This window comes from Xenopus laevis, chromosome 4S, assembly GCF_017654675.1.
Source record: "Xenopus laevis strain J_2021 chromosome 4S, Xenopus_laevis_v10.1, whole genome shotgun sequence".
NCBI lineage: Eukaryota > Metazoa > Chordata > Amphibia > Anura > Pipidae > Xenopus > Xenopus laevis.
The window spans coordinates 5,321,032-5,345,490 of record NC_054378.1 but is presented as its reverse complement, the minus strand read 5'-3'; the positions used below and the strand labels follow the sequence as shown (position 1 = coordinate 5,345,490).

Below are 24,459 nucleotides of genomic sequence, written 5' to 3'. Positions count from 1 at the left end.
CTTGTTACAGTGGAGAAAGGATACATCTCTGTTATGCATACTAGATGCTTTTATCATGCCCGGGATTATTGATATTTTCTTCTTTAAAACTGCAGAAGGAATTTAAAGAAAGCCAAAACAAACAAACTTTTACCTGCAGAGATGAGCTAAAGACGTAAAGTGTTTTCTCAATATACTGTGCTAATTAATTTATGTCTGTTGACAGCATGAAATTTTGTTTTCCCCACTCCCCGCTGGACTGATTCTCTCTATCATTCAATAATAATGTACAGGCATAGGATCCGATATTTGGAAACCCGTTATCCTGAAGTCTCTGAATTACTCACAGGCCATCTCCCCTACTTAATTTTAGACAAACAGTCCAAAATTGTAAAAATTATTTTCTTTTCCTCTTAATAATAAAACAATACTTTGTACCTGATCCCAACTAAGATATAATTAATCCTTATTGGAAGCAGAACCAACATATTGGATTAATTTATTGTTTACATGATTTTCCAGTAGACTTAGGGGGTTATTTACTAAATTCCGAATGGAAAAATCACGAAAAAATTCGATTTTTTTTAAAAAAATCAGACTTTTAAAAAATCAGGAACTTTTCAGAATTTATTAAACTCAGAGGATGGAAAAGTCTGAATTAGTGATGGGCGAATTTATTCGGTAGGTGTGAATTTGCGGCGAATTTGCGCGATTCGCTGCCGGTAAATAAATTTGCAAAATGGGTGTGAAAACTGACGCCGGCATCAAAAACAAGACACCGACACAGTTTCGCTAATTTTTCACCATTTTGCTAATTTTCCGGCGAAGCGAAACCGTGCAAATTTGCCCATCACTAGTCTGAATCAGAAAATCTGGCATCTCAAAGCTGTCGAGGTTGCATATAAGCCAATGGGAGAAGTCCCAATGTTTTCATGCAAAACCCCGAAGTTTTCATGCAGAAATCTGAGTTTTTTGGTAAAAAAATCCGAAATAATAGTATAAATCGGATGATTTTTGGGAAAAATGTAATAAGAAATAAGCGTAAAAAACCCGAGCAAATTTTGATTTTATAGCAGAAAATATTGAGATATTAGAAATATAGAAATTTGGACTTTGATAAATAACCTCCTAAAGGTATGAAGATCCAAACTACAGGAATATACATTTTTCAGAATGTGTCAGGTCCCGAGCATTCTGGATAGCAGGTTTCATATCGTACTATCAAATCCACTATGCAGGGTCACAAACATCAATTTTTTTCCATTTAAAAATAGCTCCCTATCAATGAGGGAGTATTAAAATATATCATTAGATAATATTCAAGTGCTATTGTCTGTATGTCCCCCTCTAGTGAGTCTCAAGTGGCCCTTTTATATAAGCAATGGAATTTTTCTGGGTCAATGGCCTTCAAAGTATAAGTTCAGTATATTTTTTGCAGGGCTCTTTGCTGATATCTCAGCTATTCAGACATTCTACCAACCACAAAGAAAAGTAATTGAATAGTCAAGCGAGAAAATGGGATTTCTATTAAAATGGTGTTAGCGCAATATAAGCACCATGGCAACAATTTGGCTGTATTTGTATAAAAGAACACACCGTAAAAGCAGCTCACATATCATCAGTATTTTGCATAATACTGAATTATATTGAATGTCAGAACCATGCATTCAGAAACTGATATGCATGATATGTGTTGAGTACAAATTGTGTTTTTATCTGCTATTTGCAAAATAGCAAGAAAAATATGTAGATATGTTGGTGTTTGGTGTGTTTTTGTGAGAAAACATCTTTATACAGTATGGGGCACATTTACTAAGGGTCAAAATGAATTCAAAGTGAATTATTGAAATCAAAAACGTCGAATTTCGAAGTAATTTCTGGCTACTTCGACCATCGAATAGGCCAAAATTTGATTTGAATTGAAAAAACTTTGAATATTCGACCATTCGAAAATCGAAGTACTGTCTCTTTAAAAGAACCTGCCGAATTGCTATGTAAGCCTATGGGGACCTCCTAGAACCTATAGCCAATATTTGGCTACGTTTTTAGAAGTCAAAGTTTTTTTTTTGAAAATCGATCGAAAACAGCTAAATTCAAACAAAAAAAAACTTTGACTATCGAATATTTTCAATTCAATGGTAGAAATTCAAAGTTTTAGCACTTCGAAATTTGACCCTTAGTAAATGTGCCCCTTAGGGGTGGATTTATCAAGGGCCGAATTTCGAAGTAAAAAATACTTCGAAATTTGACCATCGAATTAAAATACTTCAACTTCAAATATCGAAGTCGAAAGATTTTTCACAGAATTTGGCCATCGAACGATCTAAGTAAAATCGAACGATCGAACGATTAAATCCTTCGAATCGTACAATCGAACGATTTTTACTTTGACTTCAAAAACTTAGACAAATGCTGTAGAAGGTCCCCTTAGGCTAACATAGCACTTCGGCAGGTTTAATTTGGTGAAGTATTGAAGTTGAAGTTTATTTAAAGAGACAGTACTTTGATTATCGAATATTCGAATATTCAAACTATTTTTACTTTGAATCGAATTCGAAGTAAATTCGAGGTCTTAGTATCCTATTCGATGGTCAAAGTATCCAAAAAATTACTTCGAATTTTGAATTTTTTTACTTCGAAAATTTCCTCAAATTCACTTCGACCCTTGATATATCTGCCCCTAAGTGTATGTGCATAAAACATCTTCAAAGAAGTTAACATCCAATAATGTATATAAATCTAACCCATGCCCTTGTTACGCTTGGTATCGCAAACCCAGAACAAACCCTAAGGACCTGGACACAGCTAATTTTTTTGCCTATAACAGCCGCCTTTGGCTTTGGGAGGAGCCCTCAGCTACTCGGATGCCACCAGTAGGCTTGGGCGAATTTGACTCGTTTAGTTTCGCCAAAAATTCAACGCCGGCGAAATGTTGCCGACGTCCATTAAAGTCTATGGGCGGCAAAATATTTTTTTTGACGCTCCACCATACAAGTCTATGGCCGCCATTTCCGCAGTGAAACAAGGCGAAAGAATTCGCCCATCTCTAGCTGCCAGGACTTAGTGTGAGAGGACCAGGGGGTAAGTTCTGGGCAGACTAGGGAACCTGGATGTTAACAGGAGGTACGGAGAATAGGAGCATGGTCAAGATACAGGCCGAGTGATTACCATCAGGCAATGCAGTGCGGAATCAAAAGACAAAGCAAAGTCAAGGTCACAAGCCAGGTCAAACACCAAAACGCAGTACAAAATTGAAATCCAGAAGAATAGTCAAGGGATAGGCAGGATCAGGGCAGGCAGTGAACTAGACAAGATCAGGGACAAGTTAATGAATTTTCCTTCCAGTCTGACCCTGACCCTGACAACAACAACAACTTGTAGTGGGCAAAAATCCACTTTTACACAATATTGCATTATCCTTGCCCTCATTTGCATCTCTTAAGTTCACTCTAGACCGCTCTGACATGGGTGCCATTTTCACGCCTTGGCTCTGACATGGCAGCCACAGATCTAATGCACATTCGCAAACTTTTCTCTGTACGATTTTCATGGAAACACAAGCTGAAAGGAGGGCATGCATTCTGAGGATCAATCAGGGTCTTGGTCTTTGTGCAGGAAAGATAGACTATGGGGGTTTTCAAGGTCTGATTTTTTTCTGGTCTGGTCGGAAAGCCACCATTTTTTCGGGATTTTTTTAAAGGGGAAAACCACAATTTTTTCATGATTTATTAAACCCCGAGGGTGTTAAAAGTCCGAATAAAAAAATACTCCAACTCAGACCTGCCATGTTCATGTAGAAGTTAATGGCAGATGTCCCGAAGATATCCTGATCTGCGCTGGGTTTCATGTAATAACCCAAATTTGATAAATTTTAAATGTTTTTTTCCCTAAAGTACTGGGTTCAAACAGGTGAAAAGTTACAGATACAAATGATTGTAAACCACTGCAGAGCACACAAGAGGTATGTCTGTAGAATGAATCAATATTAGGGATGGGCGAATTTTTTCACCCTGGTTTTGCCGCAAAAATGATGCCCATAGACTTGTATGGCGGCGTGCATCAATACTTTAATGGGCGTCGGCTACATTTCGCCGGTGGCGAATGAAACGGGTCAAATTCGCCTATCCCTACTCAATACCATTTAGGCATGCCAAATTTACCTGCTCTCCCATACAGTAGAGGCACAGGAATCCTCAAGCGCCAAAAAGTAGTACAGGTATAGGATCCCTTATCCGGAAACGGATTACGGAATGGCTGTCTCCCATAGACTCCATTTTATCCAAATAATCCAAATCTTTAAAAATGATTTTCTCTGTTATAATAAAACAGTAGTTTGTACTTGATCCCAACGAAGATATAATTAATTCTTATTGGAAGCAAAACCAGCCTATTGGGTTTATTTAATGTTTAAATGAATTCCTAGTAGACTTAAGACATGAAGACCCAACTTACGGAAAGATCTGTTATCCAGAAAACCCCAGGTCCTGAGCATTCTGGATAACAGGTCCCATACCTGTACAAGTATGGAATCCGTTATTCAGAAACCTGTTATCCAGAGAGTTCTGAATTATGGAAAGACTAATAGAATCATAATAATCCAATTTTCAACTTTTTTTAAATGATTTCATCTTTCTCTAATATTATAATAAAACAGTACCTTGTATTTGATCCAAACTAAGATTTAATGAATATAAATTATTATTTATCATAAACATCTCTGGTTGTTATTGAAAAAAATGTCAAAATGCATGATTGTGTTTCAGTTGTTTAGATTTAACTGTGCTCTGAAATGCCTTTCTTTGCTGGTATTACGGCAATGTCTAATTGAATTTTTTTTAGAGGGTGGTAAATATTTTTCAGTAGCAAATGATTCTCTGTAAAAAATGTGTTAGCAAATATGTCAGGCCATCTGTATGAAATATTTTACATGCTATTTCAATAGCTACTAGTGATGGACAAATAAATTCGACTGGCATGAAATTGCGGTGAATTTCCACGTTTTGCTGCGAGCAAATAAATTTGCGAATCACCAGCGAAAATTCGCTGGCGTCAATTTCCGTTTTTCATGATATTTTTTTGCTTTGGGCCTACTTGTAGCTCTTTCCTTGTCACATACAAGCTCAAAGTCATTCAGGTAGTGAAAATATTTTTTTTCGTTAAAACTTTCGAATTGCAATATTTTTTCATGAAAACTCTCTAATTTCATGATTTTTTTTCATGAAAATTCTCCAATTTCATGATTTTTTGGCGAACTTTCCGATTTCATGATTTTTCTAAAATCTTTGGCCGTTTCGCGAAGAACGAGGAGAAATTCGCCCATCACTAATAGCTCCTCCTAAAATATACAGTATCAGTTTTTTTTTATTCTATAGTGTAAAAAAAAAAAAAAAAACGAATCAAAGATAAAAACTTTCATTGCATTTAAATGTTTAAATGTGCAAACTCCCCCACCTACCCCCGGCCAAAAAGTAAAAACGGATGCCGGTGTCAAAAACGGACACTGGCGCTCAAAAACGAGATGCCGGTGGCAAAAACGATGCTGTTTCGCAAATTTTATGCCGTTTTGCGAATTTCACGGGAAATTCACGAATTTTTCAGCGAAGGCAAAACGCCCCAAATTCGCCCATCACTAATAGGGAGCGAAACTGCTCCACCAACAGTCTCTCGCTAACAAATTGTCCTCTACGCCTGTTAGTAAACTGATGATGTCCCAGCGGATGGGATTTATGCCGAATTTTCGCTAGCGACTGCCACTTCGCCCTTCAGTAGAATGAAATTTCATATAATTACTATGTCTACTACTAAATTAGTAAACAATATTATTTACAGGGTAAATTGTTGCAATACACTTTAAAACAACAAGTACACACAATTGTGTATATTTGGTCTTCAAAGTTAAGGAACTTTTTAAACACAGTAATTGCCTTAATTTACACGCATCAAGTTTCCCTCTAAGCATGGCTGCCTCCTTAAACTAGATTAAATAGCAATTTAATTTTCCTGCAGAAGAAAAGAAATTGGATTAAACTGTGAACATTGTCCTTTCACACAATCTTAAGTCTGTTCCTGTTACAAATAAATTCTGTCAGCCTTTGAGATATTGGGAAAAGCCAAGCTATGGAATTTGTAGACGTTGAACGAACCTTTCAGGATTGATGTATACTATTCATCAGTGCTGGAAGCCTTATCGTCAAAAAGAATGGCTCTTTCCACTTTAACATCATTCTTGCTAAAGATTTATTTTTAAAAAAAATAAATCTGACAGATTTCTTGTTAAAAAAATAATTATTCATTTAAAAATCTAAATGTAAAACATAAACATAATACCCACTTCTATTAAACAACTGCAGCATGAATCCATTTCCTATTGCTTTGTTTTGTTTAGCTATTTTTTTTTACTGTGACATACTTTAATGGGCAGATCTATTAAGGGTCGAATTTCGAAGTAATGGAAGTTTTTTTTAACTCACATAACTTCCGAATTTGAATAAAAAAAGACTAACTGAAATTTATTTAAAAAAAATCAAAAATGTTTTCTGTGAGTGAATAGGCTGTATTTGAATTGTTTCAATCAAAGTTTTATCGCATTTGATCAAATTTGAATCAAAGTATTTGCCCAAAAAATCTTTGATTTTTCAAATGACTCCAAATAGGTTCTAGGAGGTCCCCCATAGGTTGGGTATAGGTCCTAGAGCTGGTCTCCTGCTTTGGAATTTTTATTGTAGCAACATTTAGGGGGTTATTTATCAAAATCTGAATGTTTCTGATATTATAAAGAAAAAAAGTCCAACCAAACTAGAATCCAAGATATACCCTTATTTATCATTAAAAAACACGAAAACAATTGGAAAAACCGTGACTTTTTTGGATTTTCACATGAAAACCGCAACCCTTTGGGATTGTCATGCAAAAAATCTAAATATTTCAGTTTTGACACCGAAAAGTCAGAATTTTTTGTGAAATCATCAGAAAAGCCCAAAATTTTTGGATTATTGTACAAAACCCAGCACAGACCACAATATTAAAATAGAACCTCTGCCATTGACATCTACAGGCCCTTAACAGGTTGACGATGGAGTATTTTCAGATTCTGACTTTTTTCATCCAAGGGGTTGAATAAATCTCAAGTTTTTTTTTCACTAAAAAATCAGATTTTATTGTATAAAATTTGAACTTTTTGAGTTATTGGTATTTGGATTTGAGAAATGGAAGTTATACTAATGAACAATAATAATGCATTGTTTTTGCCTGGTGTCTCTAATTAGTAGAAACTATGTTCAATTTACATAAAACAAGTAATACAAAGGAGCTTGCAACTGTATTTAGATTTAGGGTAGCCAGTTCCAATTTCCAATATCCTGCACTTGATTAGTATAATAAAGGTTTGATTGTTTTCAGCTCATAAATCATACTATAATTCTAATTCTACCTGGATTACATGCGATTTTAACAGGGTCCATGCCTACTGTCATGAAAAAAGAGTAACTGTTACTTTCAGTAATTGATTCATATATAGTTTAAATTAATACTTAAGGGCCAAAAATATTCCTCCTATGTGGCATATTATATATATTATTTATTTATATACTGTATTATGGTCACCTATCATATCTGGTACCAATATATCATACATGTATATATGTATCTCCATGGAATATGCTTGGCATTTTTTGTAACATTGGATACCATGCCTAGGTGGCAGGGCAGGAACTCGGGGTAGGCAGAAGAAGCACCTGCCTAGGGTGCAACAAAAGGGGGGTACCTGCCCTCTGCCTACCCCTAGTCCATGTTCTCTACTTCCGCTCCTCTCCAGCGATCCCTCCCCTCCCTCTGACGATCTCTGCCGTCCCCTTCTGCGCTTGCGCGCGCACCTTCCGACGCTCTCTCCACTCCATCATTGTGCATGCACACACACCTTCCGACGCTCTCTCCATTCCTCCCCTGCTGCGCATGCACGCACACCTTCCGACACTCTCTCCACTTTTGCACATGCGTGCACCTTTTAATGCCCTCTCCCCTCCAGGGCATGCGCGTACAGTAAGTCGAGGGGGAGCGTGGTGGCCTGCCGGGTCACCTAGGGCGTCCGGTCGGCTTGGCCCGGCGTTGAAAGGTGGCCATACACAGAGAGATCCGTTTGTTTGGTGATGTTGCCAAATGAGTGAGTCTCCTCCTGATATGCCCACTTTGAGGTGGGCGATATCAGACTGATTCGATCATGGGCCCTAGAGCCCAATGATTGGATCATAATGCAGGAGTACTGGCGGTCGGATCACGGGAAGCCTGCAGTCAACAAGCATGTCTGATTAGTAGGACACACACTTCTTGTGAAAGTCGAGGAATAGAGACCCTTTGAATAAGGTTTAGTCAGTTACAGACCATATCCATATCCAGACCACTAGCTGGTAGCCTTAAAAGGTGCTCCTACAGTTGCTCCTCTGCTTCCTTGAGGACATTAAAGTCCTGGACAACATTTACCTTACAAGTGTCTTCCCAGTGGTGCCACAGAGCCTGCCTGTGTCTTTGACAATAAACCCTTTTGTTTGTGTTGTAAGTTGCACAACACCCTCTCCCTTCCTCCCTTAGCAATCTGGGTAAGAAAGTCCAATGTGACCCGTATTCTACCTGTACTAACTGGGAAGGCATTTTCACACCAAGACAGATTCCAGGATTGGAGGATTTGTTTGTTGTTACTACAAAATGAATGTGTTGTATTTATAAAATACGACAAACATTAACAATAAAAATCTTCCAATCTATTAGACAGTCGCTGTACTCTGAATCTGACACACAACTAATGAGTATAATGGCATCTCGTTGAACCTATAATTATATGCATGCTAATTATATTGGCACAGTTTAAATTTTACGTTTGCAGAAAAGTCTTTCATTTTACAAGCGATTTCAATTGCCCTAATTGCTTTTTAAAATGCTGCACCTTGTAAAATACATTTTCCTAATGATCTGTCGTGCGGATTTAAAAAAGATAAAGGAGGAATTGGCAAATGAGCAGAATATGAAGCATTAAAAGGTCACTGTACGTCAGCCCAACAAATAAAGTTTGTGTTGTTAAAATGTGGATACAAATGATGAAAAAAACATTTTTTGTCTTGGTTAATCTTTGGTTCATTTCTTGGTACTTCCTCACCCTTAAGGGCAGAGACACATGCTGCTACTTCGGGAGATTAGTCGCCCAGCAACAAATCGCTCCTTCTTCGGGACTAATATTCCCGTACTGCCTTATCACCAGCTAGAATGTAAATCGCCGGCGGGATGGCACTCAGAACGCTTCGTTTTCCGAAGTCGGCCAAAGATGCCTTACGAGTAATGATGGGTGAATTTGACCTGAAAAATTTTGCCGGCGACGATTTGATGTGTGCCTATTTTGTCCAATTGCATTAAAGTCAATGGGCGTGCATTTAATTGTCGTCGGCATCGGAATTGTCGCGTGCATCCAAAAATATTTGATACATGAAGTTGAAATTTTCACAGCAATTTCAAGCATTTAATCGCCGAAGGCGACACTCGAAAATTCACCCAGAATTTGTGCCTACCGAATAAATTCGTCCATCACTGCTCACGAGGAAACTTCGGGCGACTTCAGAAAGCCGAATCGGCCCTAACTCCATAGAGTCAAAGAGACAGACGATGGATGCAGATATTCTCTCTAGTCATGTTCATTTTCCTGTATAAAGAACGCTCACCGTTTGTTGTACCAGACAGCACAGACGGGAAGGCGGGACCCAATATAAAAAGCACAGTGTGCCCAATTAAACTGCAAAAGCACTTATTTGTTTCCTATTGTACATTTTATTTTAAAGAACAATCAGAACAATTTTATTCTTATGCTTCAGTTTCTTGCTATATCCAGACTGGATAGGATGAGGAGTCAGGACAGGAGCAGACAGGGTAGAAGCGGGATGGAGAAGGTGTAGAACAGGAACAGACTGGATGAGACAGATCGGTCGTAGAATCAGATCAGACTGGGAATAGAGTTGCAGGACTAGAGCAGGAGGACTAGAGCAGAAGGAAAGGACTGGATAGCAGGAGAGCACTGGAAAGCAGGTGAGGAATGGAAAGCAGGAGAGGCAAGCACAAGACAGGAACAGAATAAGGCAAGGCAAGGTAACAAGGCAAGATAAAGAAAGGAAAGGAGGCTAGAGCAGGAACCCTTAGCTAGGAGCATGTCACAGTGCTAGTACAGGTAGCCAATGCTCAGTTAAGAAGTGTGAAGAGGGCTGACCTTAAATAGGGTAGCGTCAGGCCTGATTGGCTGATTGCAACTAATGAGGCTGCTGCTGGGTTAGGCCTGCAAAGGCCAGGTAACATATAGTGAACAAACCTGTAGGCTGCTCATCTGGCCCAATGGTTAAGGTTCTGGGCCAGAAACCAAAAGGCCCCTGGCTTGAATCCCAACAGGGTCTGACACCCTCTGAATGTGTAGTCTCTGACTTTTCTTATGTGCTTGGAGTCTTAGCCTTCACTCTCCCTTAGAAACTGGTTGCTTTGCCTAACTACTCACTGCCCGAATGACCATCTTACTTCCTTTTCCTCTTGGAGATATAACTCTTTCTGAAACAAACCTTATTAACCACAGATTTACGAAGGCTTGAATGGTAAATTCGAATTTTCAAATTTCGAAAAAAAAGCACCCTCATCAATTTTACATTCACTTATTTTAAAGGTTTACTAATCCTTTAAGACATGAAACTTAGCAAACAAATGCAGACCTTTGACACAGCCCACACATACATTCACTATTTGCAGCATTATTGCTTTTTTGAACTCTCAAAGGTCTTCACATTTATTGACATTTATGTAACAACCAAATGCGCAGGAATATATTTAATTGTATTCAAGCCCGTTGCTGCTCTGTTATGTTCAAGAAAATGTCGCTAATGTGCACACTTTGATGTGCTGTTACTTGTGTGTTCATCTGCATAATAAATTCACAAGATATTCCTAAAATGTCACAAGTTTTGAGTGCTTGGTAATTGAAACAATTTATTTCCAATCTTCTTAGAATAAAAGCTTGAAAAACAAACTGTTATCAGGGAACAAGCTTTGTGGTCTTCGCGCAGAGGAGGTGAGTGGTGTTTTTCTGTCTTACCATAGAAAATGTTTCAGCTGCCCCATGTCATGTGACTTATGCCTGCACTTTAGGAGAGAAATTCTTTCTGGCAGGCTGCTGTTTTTCCTTCTTAAAGGGATACTGTCATGTGATATCACCCCCTCCCTTTTTCCCCCCCAGCAGCCAAACAAAAGAACAATGGGAAGGTAACCAGATAACAGCTCCCTAACACAAGATAACAGCAGCCTGGTAGATCTAAGAACAACACTCAATACTAAAAACCCATGTCCCACTGAGACACATTCAGTTACATTGAGAAGGAAAAACAGCAACCTGCCAAAAAGCATTTCTCTCCTAAAGTGAAGCCACAAGTCACATGACCAGGGGCAGCTGGGAAATTGACAAAATGTCTAGCCCCATGTGAGATTTCAAAATTATATATAAAAAAATCTGTTTGCTCTTTTGAGGAATAGATTTCAGTGCAGAATTCTGCTGGAGCAGCACTATTAACTGATTCATTTTGAAAAAAAATTTTTTTCCCATGACAGTATCCCTTTAATGTAACTGAATGTGTCTCAGTGGGACCTGGATTTTACTATTGAGTGTTGTTCTTAGATCTACCAGGCAGCTGTTATCTTGTGTTAGGGAGCTGCTATCTGGTTACCTTCCCATTGTTCTTTTGTTTGGCTGCTGGGGGGGAAAGGGAGGGGGTGATATCACTCCAACTTGCAGTACAGCAGTAAAGAGTGATTGAAGTTTATCAGAGCACAAGTCACATGACCAGGTGCAGTTGGGAAATTGACAATATGTCTAGCCCCGTGTCAGATTTCAAAATTGAATATAAAAAAATCTGTTGAATATAAAGAATTCTGCTGGAGCAGCACTATTAACTGATTCATTTTGAAAAAATTTTTTTTTTCCCATGACAGTATCCCTTTAATGTTCCCAGAACTGTAAGTTCACTAAAGCAGGAAGGCACCAGTTATACTTATATGCACACTTGGCTGTGGCTGTAAAAAGGTTCTCCGCTGTTAATCCGTCCCTTGTGTCACATCAGCCTGATACTACGTTTCACAGCCATTGCTTTTTATACTCAAATGTGTCCTTTCTGCTTGGGAATGTAATATACAGGATTATAGGGTGATGCATTGTACAGATTTACTGTCTATACATAATGAAGTCCATTCAATCAGATCAGTCTAATGTTGTGTTTTAAGTTCCTATTTAATGATGGGCAAATTTGGGGTGTTTCGCTTCACTGAAAAATTTGCGAATTTCCCGCAAAATTCGCAAAACGGCGAAAAATTTGCGAAACTGCCATTTTTTTTACACCAGCGTCCATTTTTTTGACGTCGGCGAATTTTAGCAAATTTATTCGCCGGTGGTGAATTCGCTGCCAATTTGCGCCTGGCGAATAAATTCGCCAATCACTATTCCTGTTTAATGCGAAAAAGTTAAGCCTTTTTTGTGCATTGTATAGACTGCTGAAGTTAACGGAACTGTGAGGCTGATTTATTCAATATCTGACGTGTTCTGTATTCCTAGCGGCTGGAAATTTTCCCCATTAATCAAAACATTTCTGTCTTTCACGACAGTCAAGACAGTTTTTAACAAATTGACACATTTATCAAAGCAGATATGTCAATTTGGCGGATTGTTTTTGACGACTTTGAGTATTTCAGTAACATTCTTCACTATGGGAAAGGTCCCTAAGACTGAAACATCAGACAGAGATGCTATCCAATCATGTGTCAGGATCATATACATATGAGAATACAGTGAGAATATGCCTCTCATTATATATCACATTGCCCTCACAGTGCAACAGTGCAAAGATTGTGATATATGAGTGTACTAACACAGAATCCTGCATATTATTTCTCATTTTTCTTATTATTAAAGGAGAACTAAGTCCTACAAATGAATATGGCTGAAAATGGCATATTTAATATAATGAACTTATTGCACGAGGCTAAAGTTTCAGCTTGTCTATAGCAGCAATGATCCAAGACTTCAAACTTGTCACAGGGGGTCACCATCTTGGAAAGTGTCTGTGACACTCACATGCTCAGTGGGCTCTGATTGGCTGTTGAGAAGCTAAGCTTAGGGCTCGTCACTAATTATCCAGCAGAAAATGAGCTTCCCTGGCTGTAATATAAGCTGATGCTACAGGTTTGCTGATTATTCAATTCTGATGCTAATTGCACTGGTTTCTGTGCTGCCATGTAGTAATTATGTGTATTAATTACTAATCAGCCTTATATTGTGACATTTCTATTCTATGTGTACTGTATATTGTGAGTGGCTCCCTAAGCTCAGTAAGGGACAGCAGCACAGAGCATGTGCAGTGAATCAGCAGAAAAGAAGACGGGGAGCTACTGGGGCATCTTTGGAGACACAGATCTTTACTGCTAAAGGGCTGTGGTTGCCTTGGGCTGGTGCAGAATCTCAAAACATAATGAACATTTCTAGCTACTTCTTTAGTTAAAGGAGACATTTTATATAACCTTCATATTCAGATTTATTACTCATCCTTCCTCAAAACATGTAATAATTAGTGATGGGCGAATTTGTCCCAGTTTGCTTTGCTGAAAAATTTGCGCCTATTTTGTTCAAATGCAAGTCAATGGACGTCCGAAGAATTTTTGTGACCCGCGTAAAAAATTTTTAAAACTCTGACTCACGCCCCCAATTTTTTTTCGGCTCGCTGGATTTTCCGCCCCTTGGCAAAATGCGGAAAAATCGCTGCAAATTTGCGCCTGCCGAATTTATTCGACCATCACAATGATGCAGAAAAAAGGAACGTTTTGAAAGCAGTTTACCTCCTAAAACTGTCATTATATTAGAGCTGCAGAGAGATCTTTACAGGCCAGAAGCTAGGCTGAAATGAAGAGTGGGAGTTTCGCTCTCACAGGAAGTGGTCACAGAACTGACTGACAGGCTGAACTCTGTAGCTGTAGCAACCAAACCCCTCCCCTTCCACCTTCTCTCCTGTGTCTTATGCTGCTGCCTGATCATTCACTTACTGTATGACAATATACTTTAAGGGGGGTATTTATCAAAGGTCGAATTTCGAGGCGTTAAAACCCTCAAATTCGACCATCTAATTGAAATCCTTCGAATTCAAAGGATTTAGCGCTAAAATAAGCATTTGATCGATCGAATAAAAATCGTTCGATAGAACCGTTAAATCTAATGGTCGAAAAGTCGAACAATTTTTTATTCGAATCGTTCGAATCGAAGTCGAAGTCCAATTCGATGGTCGAAGTAGCCTATTCGATGGTCGAATTATCCAAAAATTTACTTCGAAATTCAAACTTTTTGAAATTCGAATATTCACCCGAGGCTTAGTAAATCTGCCCCTTATGTTTGACATAAAACAATAGATGTGAAGGGAAGGTTAATACAAACTGTAATAGGAATGTAATAGTAGTATTTTCTTTTATTTAAAGTACAACAGTATGCTCCTATGTTCCACAGCAAATAGGCATTATTCACAAATGTACCTGCCCAACTGGACATAATCTATAGTCTATATGCATTGTTATTAGTGATGGGCGAATTTATCCCATTTCGCTTCACTGAAAAATGTGTGAATTTCTGGCAAAATTCGCAAAACGGCGAAAATTTTGTGGAAAAATCATGAAATAGTAAAATTTCACCAAAAAATCTTGAAATTCTGACATTTTCACGAAAAATCGTGAAAAATGGAAATTGATGCCAGCGTCCAATCTAACGCTTGGGTTAAAGTCAATGGGCGTCCTAATAGGGTTGACGCGCGCAGATTGTGATGCTAGCGACCTTTCAGATGCAGGTCCAAAAAATTTTCATGGGAGATTCGTGAATTTATTCACCGGCAACGAAACACTGAAATTCGCCACAAATTCGTGACAGGCAAATGTATTCGCCCATCACTAATTGTTCTACACTGTGTAACTCTCTGCCTCTACTACATTATAAAAGTTGTACAGACAGTGTACATTAGTGATGATATTCAAGAACAGCAGCTGTAGGTGCATAGTTTTAAATATGATCAGGTGCAGGGAGTTGCAAGGGAATAAATGCTGCAGTTCAGGGACAATTTATGACCAGGTGCTGGGAGTTGCAACAGAAAAATACAGCAGTTGTTGGGGAAGCAGGGAGGGGGACTATGTAGGGTAGTGGGTAGGGTTTTTTATTATGGGTTGGTTTATTTCTCCTTTAACTTTACAATATTAAATTCTCAAGCATAAAAATTGTTGTGCCTCAAAATTATTTGGACGCCCATTGACTTTAATGCATTTGGACAAAATAGTCACGCATATAAAAGTATCGCTCGCGTCAAAATTATTTTGACGCCCATTGACTTCAAGACGTTTTGCAAATTTTTTAAGCGAATCGAAAGGTGACAGATTCGCCCATATCTAGCTACACTTCAATGAAAGCCTATGTTTTATCTATGATAGGTGTTTAAGAAAAAGATTATTGATCTCTTGTCTTTTCTTTTAGTCTAAAAGGATCCAAGCTCAGCTGAAGGAACTCCGATTTGGGAAGACGGATTTAGTATCTAAGGTGAGTCAGTTTTATATCTTAATTGGTACTTTAAATCTGGCGGGAGTGGATATATGACACACCCAACGGACGCCCATTGACTTTAATGGGTGAGTGTCAAAATCTGCGTTTCTCAAATTCTTTCTCCAGAAAGCTCCGAATTACAGAAAGGCCGTCTCCCATAGACTCTATTTAATCCAAATAATCCAAATTTTTAAAAAAGATGTTCTTTTTCTCTGTAATAATAAAATATACATTGATCCCAACTAAGATATAATGAATCCTTATTGAAACCAGCCTATTGGGTTTATTTAATGTTTAAATGATTATCTAGTAGACTAAGGGGGTTATATATCAAAATCCGAAAATATCTGAGTATTTTCTGAAAATTACTCTGATCAAATCCGCATGGGTTTTTCCCCCTTATTAATCAATAAATTTTTCCGAAAATTCTCGGTGCGCGAAAAAACTCATAAAAACGAATAGGGATGTAGCGAACCGCCGATAATGTGTTCGCGAACGCCGTTCGCGAACACCGGCAAAAATTGCGAACAGTTCGCGAACAGTTCGCGAACTTTGAACATCCGAAAATCGTTCGATTCGAACGATCGAAGGATTTTAATCGTTCGATCGAACGATTTTCGTTCGAATCGAACGAAAATCGTTCGATTTTAGCGATCGAATGGTCGAACGATTTTGACGCGAACGTCTATTGGCGAACGTTGCGCGACGTTCGCGAACTTGCGGCGGACGCGAACAGCCGATGTTCGCGCGAACAAGTTCGCCGGCGAACAGTCCGCGACATCCCTAAAAACGAATCATACGGATTTTCCGCCAGAAAACTCAGATTTTTTCGGATCTTTGTCCGCAGACCATGAAATCTGCAGATTATTGCACAAAACCTAGTACAGATCAGGATATCCTTCTCCCATTGACTTCTACATAAACTCAGCAGGTCTGAGTTGGAGTACTTTTTACTCTGACTTTTTCCACCCTCAGGGTTTAATAAATTCCGAAAAATTATTATTTTATAGCAAAAAAACTCTGAATGCCGAGCTTTTGGCATTCAGACTTTAATAAATAACCCACTTAAAATATGAAGATCCAAATTACGGAAATATCCATTATCGGGAAAAGGATTTTTAAGGAACAAAAAGAAACTTAATTATTGATTTATTATGCTATAAAGCTGCTTAATATCCGAATCCAAAAATACTCCAGCTATAAACTATCAAAGTCATGTACGATTTTCATTTGAAAACTTGTAGAAATCAAGGTTTTTGGGCCACTATTTAAAAAAGTGGCAATATTCAATTCAAAGTTTTGTCGAGATTTTTCCCACACGTACAATTTTTTAGTAAATTAAGCCAAATTGTAGTGCAGATAGCCTTTTGAACGTCATTTAATTACCAACTCATTGTGGTCGGTGTGAAGTTCTAATATTTAAAGTTCTGGGTTTGGGACTCTGTTCATAACACAAACCTTCTTTTCTGCTGGATAATTAGTGACGAGCCCTAAGCTTAGCTTCTCAACAGCCAATCAGAGCCCACTGAGCATGTGAGTGTCACAGACACTTTCCAAGATGGTGACCCCCTGTGACAAGTTTGAAGTCCTGGATCATTGCTGCTATTGACAAGGTCAAACTTTAGCCTCGTGCAATAAGTTCACTATAGAAAATATGCCATTTTTAGCCATATTAATGTTTAGTGTTTAGTTCTCCCTTAAGGAGGTGTGTATTTTTATGCCAGTTGGGAGGGAGCTACATATCTAAATGTATGTTTTGTGCCAATATAAAATACACAATATATTGTATTTAAGTGCCATTTTCTGCACATCTTATTAACTAGTATTGTAAATAACTTGCTGAAGGCCAAATAAAAAACACACAAGTAGGTTTCACCCGGAATCAGTCTGTCAGAGTGAGGTCCCACATTTGATCTAATTCATCTTTATAAAAGAAGGGTAATAATCCTCTTTTCACTGACCTGAAATGTAGTTTATTTAGTATTAAAGCGGTTTAAGATTATTGTAAGAGAATATTACACAATATGCGCTTTCCTTTATTCTGTAGACATTATTTATCATTACAAAGAAACTGCCTACGGACATCCTTAGGAAAAGTCTTATGCTTTTCACTTTATTTCACTCTCTTCTATTCTGTCAACAACGAAATTATATATAAACATGTTTCCTTAAAACTATATTACTTCTCCCAGTAAATTTGTGCAATATGTAATGTGATTAAAGAGCAGTACAGGTATGGGACACTTTATCCAGAATGCTCAGGACCTGGGGTTTTCCGGATAATGGATTTTTCCATGATTCAGATCTTCATACCTCCAGTCTACTAGGAAATGATGTAAACTTTAAATAAATCCAATAGGCTGGTTTTGATCCCTATACGGAAGAAAAATACCCAGCAGGCCTCCTTGTACTTAGTTGACCAAGTGCCAGTCAGATTGGAAATCTCCACCATATTTCCCAAACCAGTTCAAATATACATACAAAAAATTGTTTTAGTGATGCACTTTGGATTTAGAAGAAGATGTCCTTGTGTTAAGTCAAAACGTTGACCAATAAACATAAGAATATATTTTTGATACTAAATCCAGTGTGCGTCAGTAAAAATTTTTGAATGTATATCCAATCCCCAATAAGGATTAATTATATCTTAGTTGGGACTAGTGATAGGCGAATTTATTCGGCAGGCCCAAATTCGCGGCGAATTTGCGCGATTCCCCGCCAGCGAATAAATTCACAAAACGCCGGCGCCCATTTTTTTTTTACGCCGGCGCCTGTTTTTGGCGCCGGCATCCATTTTTTTTGCCGCCGGCAAAATTTTTTTTCAAAAACGAGACGCCGGTGGCGTGTTGCAAATTTTTCGCCGTTTTGCGAATTTTGCGCAAAATTCACACATTTTTCGGCAAAGCAAGACGACGGAAATTCACCCATCACTAGTTGGGACCAAGTACAAAGTACTGTTGTATTATCACAGAAAAAAAGGAAATCTTTTTTAAAAATGTGGATTATTTGGATAAAATGGAGTCTATAAGAGATGACCTTTCTGTATTTCTGAGCTTTCTGGATAACCGGTTTTTGGATAAGGGACATAAGATAAAATAATACATTATAGAAGATATAGAAAAGAGACTTGATGAATAAAGAGGTTGTGTGGGTAGAGCAAGAAGATAAATAGTTTGCAGAATGGGCCTATAGTCGAAGGTTTTCTGGTGGACCCCTGACATCCCAGTACAACACTGGATTCAATTGAGGCTATAAAAAGGTTTTGTTGAGGGGCTTAGTAACTTAAGGTGCCCATACACTGAGAGATCTGCTCGTTTGGCAATGTCGCCAAACGAGCGGATCTCCCTCCGATATGCCCACCTTGAGGTGGGCAATATCGGGCTGATCCGATCGTGGGCCGTAGGGCAGAATGATCGGATCCTAACGATGCCTAACGGGCGGTCAGATCGCGGGACCGCTTCAACGAATAGATGCGGACGGGATTTTTTGTCCCATCCGATCGAGATCTGGCCGACTTTCGGCCAGATCTCGATCGGTGAAGCCCGGTGAAGCCCGTTTATCGGCCCGTGTATGGCCACCTTTAGATGGAACAAACTTCATTTAAACATTGGGCTTGGGTTGGCTCAACATGTTGTGGCCTGATGATCTCTATTGTCTTTCTCTCTTGAATACTCTTCATACACCTCTAGTTAAATGTAGAGATAATCAACTAAAAAATTCATATGTTAAAATGGTGGCAATATAGCCAATTTCTTGTTTATCTAAACATTAACTTCGACTAGGTGCCGTTTCACAATAAATGAAATGTATGGCCTCATTTGTCAAAATAAGCTTAAACCAATTTCCCAAAACAAACAAATGGTAATACTAAAACAACCTGTTTCAAAAGAAAACTCGTTCTTTCATAAGTTTGAATTGCTTCTAGCCTCATCAGATCACGGCTTCACGGCGAAAACATTAAAAATAAATACATCCACAAATCAAAAATAGAGCTGGGGTGTGATTGTTATGAGGATTAACTCATGCCATGAGCAATTTGTTGCGTATGTTTCGTAAAGCAGCCCTAAGCTATAAAAATGTTATTACAGCTTTAATGAACTGAAAAATCCAATTTATAATTTTCCACAAGTGCCTCAAGTGGCTTTAAGGATTATGGCATACCCTAATTTAGATGATGACCCATCTACTATATTATGCATAAAATATTAACTTCACAGGACTAAATCCCGGACTAAAAGTAAGATATCATAATTGTCATTTTAATAAGAAAATTCAAAAAAGCTTTAACATCTGTGTATTCAGACAAAACCATCTGCAATTTATGTAGTAAGATTTAGGTAATAATCATGTATCCTCATATCATTAAAAAAAAATAATAACAATAATAAAAAAAAAATATATATATATATATATATGGAAACCTGTTATAATAAAACAGTTTACTTTGCAATTCGACTTTGGAAACGCACTCCAGGAACTCGTCAAACACAGTGTAAGATCAAGAAGAAAACTTTATTTCACATCAAGTAACACCTTACATGTTTTGTGTCACGAAATGCGTAAGGTGTTAATTGATGTGAAATAAAGTTTTTTTTTTGGATCTTACACCGTGTCTGAGGAGTTCCTGGAGTGTGTTTCCAAAGTGGAATGACAAAGTAAAGTGTTCTCTATGGTTCAGGCGCAGCACCCGGACCTCCCACCACCCAAACATACCAGAAATACTTACACTTTTTTAAAGATATTTGTCTCCATTACATTTCCATTTGTAAGGAAGCCTTACCCTTGTGGCCTAGTGGGCAGTGGGGTCCACCCCCGCGTTTTCATCGTGGACTCCGCTGCGCTGCTTCCTTCTCCTGTGCCGGCTTCCTCTAAGGTGTGCGCCTCGTGCACGTTCATCATTTAAAGGCGAAGTCGCGCTTTCGTCATCACGCCAGCGCGCATCTGGTGTGAAATTCAAATGTATATAAAGGCCATTTAGATTACAGGACCTTGCCCGTTGTTAGGTTCAATTTGCCTTGTTCCTGGGTGCTTTATACTTGTATTCTGACTGATCTATTGTGTTTTTGACCCTTGCCTGCCTGATTTACTACTCTGATCTCTCCAATCCTGATCCTGCCTGTCTGTGACTATTCTGACCTCCTCAATCCAACCTTTGCCTGTCCACCGACTATTTTATGCTCTCTATCCTGATTCCGGTCTGTCTGATCATTCTATCTGCTTGTGCTGGCCCGGCCTGCCTGTTCCTGGTGGTGGTTCTTCCTTCCAGTATCCTGGTGAGACGATCGTGCCCCTTTGCTCGTCCAGAACCGTTAGCTTTGCTCCTCTCTCTGTTAAGACCTGGCGGCATCCGATTAGCCGAGGGCTTCTCCCGAGGTGAAAGGCGGCGGTTAAAGGCAGAAGTGAGAGCCGAGACCAGGGAGCTTAGCTTGGGTTCTGGATATTGGGTGCAGAATGTAACACCATTGAAACATGGGAGTTATTTCTTAATGTACCCATCCTAGAAAGCAATCTACACAGTTTTTAATCCATATACTTTCTTCTGCTAAATGGAATTAATTTACTTCTAATAAATAAATAAATTTTATATTAAATAATACTTCAGTTATCTGACATTGAAGCAAATGGTACTGTGAATTCATACAATGCAGTCTTATTAATAGATACAGCTTGATGGCATCATGGTAAAAAAAATAATATCTGCAGTATATTCATGATGTGTTTATAATGTACAGTGTCCCTCTGGGCTGGTTATACAAGAGTCACACGTTTAAAATATACAGACAGATATGTTACTGAATAGCCGAGTAATTTGAATTCAGTCTCAGTCTCTGAATGTGCTGATGTTGCAGAATGAGAAACGTTACTTAGGATTTCCTTACATTTTTAAATTGGTGACCTATATATGTGTACCCATGTCAGAGTATCCTACAAACTAATATTTAAGGAATAGTTTAGAAAATCTAAACATAGAATGCAATTTACATTTTTTTGTGTTGTACAGCAGTTCAACTCTGCCTGTTCACCCTTCAATAGAATAATCCCTTAGCGGTTAATTTATTAACTTGGTGACGATTTTTCCCATTGGACAACAAAATAAAGCACAAATAGCATAAAACTCAATCTAATTACTAAGGGGCAGATGTATTAATGGTCGAATATCGAGGGTTAATTAACCCTCGATATTCAACTGGCAAATTAAAATCCTTCGACTTCGGATATCGAAGTCGAAGGATTTTGCGCAATTCGTTCGATCAAGCGATCGAAGGAATAATCGTTCGATCGAACGATTAAATCCTTCAAATCGAACGATTCGAAGGATTTTAATCCATCGATCGAAGGATTATCCTTCGACCAAAAAAAGATAGCCAAGCCTATGGGGACCTTCTCTTTTTCTTAAAGAGACAGTACTTCGACTATCGAATGGTCGAATAGTCGAACGATTTTTAGTTTGAATCGTTCGATTCAAAGTCGTAGTCGAAGGTCGAAGTAGCCCATTCAATGGTCGAAGTAGCCAAAAAAACACTTCGAAATTTGAAGTATTTTTTCTTCTATTCCTTCACTCGAACTTAGTGAATGGGCCCCGTAATGAGGCCCTTAGGGGGTTATTTATCAAAGTCCGAATTTATCTCAATATTTTCTGAAAAAAACTCAGACCAAATCTGCACAGGTTTTTTTGGCTTATTTATTAATACACTTTCCCGAAAATTTTGTTTGCGGGAAATGGGGCATCTAAATAGTGTTGACGCGCGGTGGTTTTCGCAAAACTCTGGAAATCGCCGTGAATTTGCGACAGGCGAATTTATTCGCCCATTACTGACACAGATATATTGGCAGTATCAAGATAAGGCAACATGCATGGAATTCACAGTTCACGTTTAACTTTTACATTTTGGAAATTACATGAGGTCATCTGACCTCTATAGTGGAGTTTTGCTTCTAGTGCTTTAAAGGTTCACCCTTTAATTGACTTTTTGTGTGACATAGATAATAATATTTGTAACTGTTTTTCATTTTATCTTGTTGCTAGGATAATGTTTAACCTAGCAACCAGGTGATGGTTAAAATGAGAGACTGGATTATGAATAATGCATGGCCTTAATAGACAGATAAGGAATAAAAAGTAAGAATAGTAATGATAACATGTAAGCTCACAGGGCAAAATGTTTTTTTAGCTTCTGTGGTAATTTTTCCCTAGTTATAATCTGGAAACGTGTAGAAGAGGAAGGCAAATAATCCAGAAACAGAAATAATGAAGTTGCCAGGAATAGGACGTTCCATAACATATTCAAATGAATTTAAAGGTGAACCATCCCTATAAATTACATAAATTACATGATACAATATATTCCCATTTTAATGGAAAAAACCTGAAGAAATGTACAACATTCAACCCAACTCTTATTTAACACTTTAATACAGTTTTGTTTTCAATGTAGACATTTTATTTTTGCAGCACTTCTTTCGTAACATCTTGATTGGTCATTCCATGACACTCAGAAGTCATGAATATGAGAAACTTTAACTGCCACATTAACATTCCCATAGCATATTATAGGCTCATTGGTTCCTTGATCTGACTAATGTGGCGATTTGTCATTATAAAATGAAATAATTTCCAACTGTAATAGTCTCTATACTTCTATAGATAGTCTTTGGGTATATAGATGCATAACCGTTTAAATTTATGAACTAGCTTTAAATAAATAAGGGGCACTCTTTCGGTATCGAAAAAATGGTCTGGGGGCATGCAAAGGTTTCTTAAAGAGTGATTTAAAAATGTAATTTTCAAGTGAACTATAATGGCAGGGTATTAATCATTCTGACGATTTCCTATATCTTGGAGGTAATAAGATGTAGATGTTTCAGTGCTGTTCTAAAAATGGAGCTCCAAATCCCTTGGCATAGTTTAAGCATAATGAGTTGAACACCTAACCCCCTGAGGGTAATTAAATTAATTATTAATGAGTGAGAGTTCTGGTTTAAAAAAGAAAAAATAAGGCAATGCTGTTAATATTCTGCAGAAGTAAAATGCCTACTGTGCTCCATAATAAAAAATAGAAGAGTAGAAATTTGTTTTAAGAAATAAACAAAACCAAATATGCAGAAATTGAAAGTTATTAAATAAACTTTCTAGGAAATATTCATAGTGCCTCCTCCAGCATAGTGCCATTATGGTTCCTGAGCAAGGTCATGCAAAGTTAATATTAAATTCTATATACGGGGAATAAATATCATTTTAATTTCAACTCTAGAGTAAATACATACGTTAATATTCACATGGTTAGTTTTTCATCTTCATCAAGGAAATTAGAAAAAATAATCTGTTGCACAAACATGTGGTGTCAACCCATACTGTATACATACCTCCCAACATTTTGGAAGTAGAAAGAGGGACAAAAAGATTTACCATTTTGTGGCCACACCCTCTGGGTTTTGTGCAATAACCCGAAGTTTTTGGGTAAAAATTCCAAAAAATTAGTGAAAATCAGATGGAAAAATTTGAAACAAACAAAGGGATGAACTCGATAAAATCAAGCAAAAACCCGAATCATGCAATTTTTTTGTTTTTTTCCTGAATCGCAAATTTTTTTCTGCCTTTTTCCCAAAAAGCCAGAATGTATTGGAATTTTTGGCCGAAAAGCCTGACATAGTCGAATTTTCGAGCTAATTCCAGCACAGAAACAAAAAAAAATTGAGTTTTGCCCCAAATAGCTGGACCAGATAAATTGGGAGTTTAATAACTCCCTTATAGTACTGTATATATAGATAGATATATATAGAATATTGTATGTCTGTCCCTAATATCAGTAAGTTAAGCTTTAGTTCTCTAAGAAAATACATGTTGTTTTTGGTCCTTC

At 37.8% G+C, this 24,459-nt stretch overlaps 1 protein-coding gene across 2 annotated transcripts in view; it reads left to right on the top strand.

Annotated features, from left to right (window-relative positions):
• The window catches only part of LOC108715188 (leucine zipper protein 2-like), a 204,469-nt gene that overhangs the window by 137,969 nt on the left and 42,041 nt on the right, over positions 1-24,459 (top strand). For both annotated transcript variants that reach the window (XM_018260097.2, XM_041560860.1), the window contains 2 exons: positions 11,000-11,062; positions 15,536-15,598. In XM_018260097.2, the coding sequence (XP_018115586.1) occupies positions 11,000-11,062; positions 15,536-15,598 (126 nt within the window). The remainder of the gene's footprint in view (positions 1-10,999; positions 11,063-15,535; positions 15,599-24,459) is intronic.